The following is a 6,000-nucleotide window of genomic DNA, read 5'->3' as shown; positions in this document are numbered from 1 at the left end:
TTGGTTCTTTTGCCCAGAGTTTTTCCCTCCAAAAGCACCGTCAAGTTTAGTTGACCTTTCAGAGTGAGTGTGATGAAGCTGCTAACTTAGAAACAGTTGACTTCTTAAATTTGTATTATATACATTTTAGAGGTATTTTATGGCTTTTATGTTTTTACAATGCTATTCTGTGCCCTGGTATGAAAATCTAGAATATCCCAATTACTGTCCTACTGGTAAAGATTTTAAAAAGCATTCCTCCATAGCTAAGAGCTTGGGAAAATAGAAAAGTCCAAACTTATAGAAAAGTTGGCAGAACTTTAAAAGAGCTTCATTTTCATTTTAAGTCATTTCCCCTAATCATTGATTACTGTATGAAAAGGTAAAGGGCTTCCCAGGTGGCACTAGTGGTAAAGAATCCGCCTGCCAGTGCAGGAGACGAAAGACACTCTGGTTCAACCCCCTGGGTCAGATGGTCTGGAGAAGGACATGGCATCCTGCTCCAGCATTCTTGCCTGGAAAATTGCATGGGCAGAAGAGCCTGGAGGGCTACAGTCCATGAGGCTGCAAACAGTCGGACACAACTGGGTTACTGAGCACAAAGGTAAAACAAGGAAGAACTGAAGCTGCCAACCAGTACTCTGTTTTGAACTACACTTGTTATTTAAAAGAATCAGATGTATTCCATAGAAAACTAGTTTCCTGTTAGATCTAGTACATAGGCAAATAAGATGCTTTTTCATGGTGAGGCCAGCACTAAAATATTAACTGGGGCACTCAATTTATTATGCAGCAGTTACTATCAGTGTATAACATACTCAAACTCAGGTCCTTTTCTTTTTTTAGGAAGACCAGGTAGTCACTAAAACCAATGATACATGACTCTTATAAAGCCTTTATTTAAAAATTTCTATTGGATGTCAAAATTTACGTCTTACAATGTATAACCTGCCACAGAATTTTGTGAAAATGAACCATTTTATTAATAGTCTTTTTTGGGAAGACCCAAAGTCAGAATAACTAAAGTTAAAGATGAAGAGATTAGACGGTTGCATTCATCAGAGAAAGTACAGGAGTTTATACCTCTTAATCTAGGTGCTACAAGCCCCTAGATTGTGGGGGTGGGGTTGAATTACCTATGTCAGTTTTAATCCTCAACAGTCTTTCACAATAGAGGTAGTATTTTTAACAACTTTTTCAGGAGACAGTCTCCATGAAGAAATTCAGTAACTTGCCCAGCATCCTTAGCAAATGTTAAAACTGCTATTTAAATGTAGCCAAAACCCTTGTTCTATTATGCAGTTTTTGGAAGGGGCTATGGAATATTTTGCGATGGAAGGATAATAGAAGAAAAAGGACTAAGTGGAAGAAAACAAACCCTTGAAAAAACCTTTACCAAGAGGGTAAACAGTTGGTAAACCTTTACCTAGAGGGTAAACAGTTCTCAAGAGAAATGACCCAGGAAACCCTCGGTGTGGCCTTAGGTTTAGAAGCTTTGCCTCAGTAATTCTCATTGTCTTTTAAAATCCCTTCATAGTACTAAAAGCTGTTGTTGCTTCCCAGGGGGCACTACCTGGTAAAGAATCCACCTGAATATGTGGGAGACGCAAGAGAAACGGGTTCAATCCCTGGGTCAGGAAGATCCCCTGGAGGAGGAAATGGCAACTCACTCCAGTATTCTTGCCTGGGAAATCCCATGGACAGAGGAGCCTAGCAGGCAGCAGTCCTTTGGGTCTCAAAGAGTCAGCCATGACTGAGTAACTGAGGACACATCATATAGCACACAGATCTTTTATATAGGGGGCAGTGTTAACTCAGGTTAGCATTAAATGGGACCCTCCAGACTGGTTTTCAATTTGAATAATAGTACATAGCCAAAGGGATTCCCTAAAAAGTTATTTGGAGAACAGATAATGATAAATGGCTCTGTGTCCTGCCTGAAGAAATTAAGATTATTTGGTACATTAAACCATCTGCAGTTAGTTTACATGGAATTATCAGTCAAGAAGGCACCTGTTGTAAAACTATAGAATAGGAAATGGCAATGATTTCAAACTGCCATTAATTCCGACCATTGAAGTAGTATCAACATGGACACTGAGAGAGAGTTGCCTCTCAAGGCGTGGATGTTCACTTGTATTTTTTCCTTCGTAGAGAAGGGTGGTACAAAAAGCACTCGGGTGTTCTTCATTCACAATTTTTATTTCTTGCAGTTAACTTTTTGTATCTTCAAAGTCAGTTTGTCTTTTAAAAAATTAATACTTACTCATCATACAATCCATTCCCTTCCCCCAAGGGAAACAAATTCAGGGAAGGAGTAATTTAGGGGGCAGTTGAAATAGGTTCTATAGGTTTGTGACAAAGGCTTCCCAGCCCACCATCCTGTACATATACAGCAAAATGGCAGCGCCTCAAGTTCACCTAAATGAAGTCCTAAATTCCAGCCCTAGGCAAGTGATTCAAGTGACTGCCATGGGAATAACAAAACAGAAACACTGTCACTGGCTTCCATTTACTTTCCATGGTAGTTAGCAGAGTCTTCAAACTGTCTCCCTTGGGAAAGTCAAAAGTAAGCATATAGAGGAATATTTTGACTTGGCCAGGAGTAATTATAAATGAAACCAGAAATAATTTATCTGGGCCACAGAAACAAATTTCTTTTACCATATTTTGCATTAAGTCCCCAGCACCTGAAGTAGCAAGTTCTAATAATGGGCTTCTAAAGGCATGCAGTTTTTCACACATCTACTTCAAAGAATTTCTTTCACTCAAACATACCACAATCAAGGATAAAATATTTCTGGAGGCACAGGAAGAGCACAAGAACAAATAAGTTTATGATGAGGCCTTTTGTATGACCAAGATGGTTCACTTTATAGAAGCAGTGAGAGCTGTTAAAAGTGCTACTAACAAAGGATAGTTTAACATTATACACACAACTCAACTGCACTGCTAAATATGGTTGTCTTTATTTTCTTTTTCCTTGCCCAGCCCTATCTAAACAAAATAGAACTACAGGACTGAAATTAACCCATTAAAATCAGCAATAAGTTATGAAAATCATAAAGCTTTTTTTTTCCTTTTTTAAGTAATTAAGGGTAGTTAAATTATTTAAAGTATACGAAGTCCAAAGAGTCAGGGTAAGGTCTCCAAGGCTTCCCAGGGTAAGGGGGAGGGCCGGGGAGAACCTTGGAGCTTGAAAGACAAAGGGAACACATGACATCAAAGTGCAGGCTAGAAATTTCACGTAAAATAACGTTTCTGAAAATATTGACAAGAGCAACAATAGCACCTGCACAATGGGGCTGTGAGGAAGGAGAGAGACTGCCTGTAGGAAAACGGAAGCAAATCTTTACATTAAAATGAGACAAGTGCCAAACTTAACTATGTTAACTATGATAGTGTGTCTACTATAGATATCAGATGGTTAAGAGATGATAAAAGGTAATGATTCTAAAAGAAAACAAAACAGCACTGACCTTTTTTCTACTTAGCCCAGACCTCATTCATTTTGTGCACTATAAAGAGTGAGGTGTGAGGTGTTTTATCATTATCAAATGCTGCATCAAAATAGATGATTTTTTCCCATGTGTTTTACACTATAAAAGACGTCTATGTTTTTTATGGACAAGCTTTAAAAAGATGTCATTTTGGTTTTCAACACATACAAACAGTTATCAAAATCTGAAATAAAAATGCTGCCGTGGCTCAGACCTTGGCCTGCTAATCTGCGTGTACAACTCTTCTGGCCCACGCAGACACAGAGGCACGTGAAGCTTTTTCCTTCTGGCCCCTCAATCCGAAATCAGGCCCTGCGTGGTAGAGGCTGTCACGCACAGGGACTGCCCCATGTGCCCAACGGCCTAAGGGCGGCTGACTGTAGAGCTGGCGATTGGGTGCCCTAGTGCTAACAATGCAGGATAAGGTTAGCTTGCTTAGCATGGAATCCAACAGAAAGCTGAGCTGCATGATGATCCCTTTCAAAAGGCTTCATGGGAGTCTCTCCTTTTGCAGAGCATGAAATGAGTTTTTTTTTTTTCCTTTTTATAAAGATCATCCACAGGCTTCATGATAAGCTGTCCTAGGCTGTTTTAATAGCTTTTTAGCTATCCAAGATTAATGCCTGATTATCTTGTCATTACTATAGGTTTGATTCTTGTTTGTTTTTAGGAACAAAGAGCGGGAAGGGTTCATAATCCCATCCTTAAATGTGTCTACTCAATCAATGTGATAGGAGCAAACTAGAAACTAGAAAAAGAGGATGTAATCTCCAGTGTCCTCTTTCAAATCAACTAAATCAAATTGAGAAAATTTCACACACATTTTCTGCTGCCATTAGAAACTGTGATTTTCAAATATGAATATTTGTTCTGCTGGGGAGGCTCTGCCCCACTTTTTGCTAAGTATTTGCTTAAATAGAGGTCTCTCAACCCTTTTGTTCAAGTATAGTTTTGCTTAGCTTTAAAGAGGAGACTGCATCATGAACCCAATTTAAGAGATTGTTTGGATTGAACTGGCCCAGTGAGTATTTTGCCCTGCACTGTCATGTCATGCTGGGTTCTAGGAAGTGAACGGAAGTTTGACACTGGCACTGGAGTAACCCTCGTCACTCCCAACACTCTGCAGGCTGCTGTGGTCATCAATGTCACTGATGCTGGTGGTACTGATATTGTCCACTTCTCCATGGGAGAACTCTGTGCTTTCAACATCCACTTCAATCTCCTCTGCCAAAGGGAAAAAAGGAGGAACGTTAGTAATCCAGTATATGTGCACTGGCAAGAACGAACAGGGTATGAGGAAAAGTAATTACTTTTGTAGTACAGAGGAATTACTATACAAACTGTTATCAGCGATCTCTTTAAGATCAGAAGGAACCAAAGATGAGAAATGGATATATTTGCAAAGAAATGTCTGGTATACAGTGGTGGTCTCAATTTATGTAGCAAGTTTACTAAAGCTTTTGACACCAGTCTGTCTAGACCTTCCACCAAAAGCACTTGACCTATTTGGGAATTAGTGTTTAATATTAAAAGATCCCAATGCTGAGTGGCTTAACAACATCTGTTTTGCCTTAAACTAGAAACTAATTCTCAGTGATGTTTAAACAGAACTCCCTTCATGGGGGTTGGTGGGGAGGGGGAACATAACATAATATAGATGAACTAGATAGAATATGTATCCATCCAGGCCTTTGGTGGTATAGTTCTATAGACTTCCAGGATCCATCATAAAGATCTCTGACTTTTCAGTAACCAAAATAAACAATCATTATAAAGTGCAAAGAGAACACAGACTTGTCTTCAAATTAATTTTCTTTTATCAAATATAGCTTGAAATGAGGGCATGAGGCTTAAGAGTCTCTGGATTATAGTCAGATCTATAGTAAAGATTATAGTAAAGGCATTTTAAATACTGGTGGTATTTAACTTTACTTCAAAAACAAAACATGATAAAATCTAAATACATGTGACCCAGCTATCTATACATACTGTATTTTAACTGTTAAATACTACATATGCAATCAGCAATAATACATAAAAAGCAATACTTTTTTTTTTTAAACTGAGCCAAAAGACTATTTTCTCCCTTCAATTCTCTTAAATTCAAAAGCTTGATGTTTCATATTGGCATTGATTTTAACGGTTCACACTGATCACAGTTGCTTTAGAAAAGTGGATTCTAGCTGAGCACAAGAAGACAGAGCAAGTCATTTTGAAGAATATAATTTTCAAGACGGCATACTGCTTCAAAAAGTTTTAGCAATCTTTTTAAAATGCACTCAGTTATCCAGCAAACTGTACAAATAATCCTATGAATGCATAACTATTTGCTTCATATCCATTAATCCTTCACAGGCTATTTAGTGTTTCCTAGATCACAGAACACTCATCCGACCTGCACTTGGGAAACAAAATCAAAACACCCTATCCAATAGAGCATGCTAAATTTAAAAGTCCCTAACACTGGGAAAGAGGGCTGCCAGGTAAGAACAGGAATGGTATCATGAAGACATACTACCTC

General features: G+C 38.5%; 1 protein-coding gene across 2 annotated transcripts in view; it reads right to left on the bottom strand.

Annotated features, from left to right (window-relative positions):
• Positions 1–2,165: 2,165 nt before the first annotated feature.
• MXI1 (MAX interactor 1, dimerization protein) overlaps positions 2,166–6,000 on the bottom strand; it is an 87,720-nt gene continuing 83,885 nt past the window's right edge. For both annotated transcript variants that reach the window (XM_043924744.1, XM_043924745.1), the window contains exon 6: positions 2,166–4,703. In XM_043924744.1, coding sequence (XP_043780679.1) covers positions 4,540–4,703 — 164 coding nt within the window. In that variant the 3' untranslated portion in view covers positions 2,166–4,539. The remainder of the gene's footprint in view (positions 4,704–6,000) is intronic.

The sequence above is a fragment of the Cervus elaphus genome, chromosome 15 (genome assembly GCF_910594005.1).
Source record: "Cervus elaphus chromosome 15, mCerEla1.1, whole genome shotgun sequence".
Lineage (NCBI taxonomy): Eukaryota > Metazoa > Chordata > Mammalia > Artiodactyla > Cervidae > Cervus > Cervus elaphus.
The sequence above is the reverse complement of the archived record's forward strand: the minus strand, read 5'-3'. Positions and strand labels throughout refer to the sequence as shown.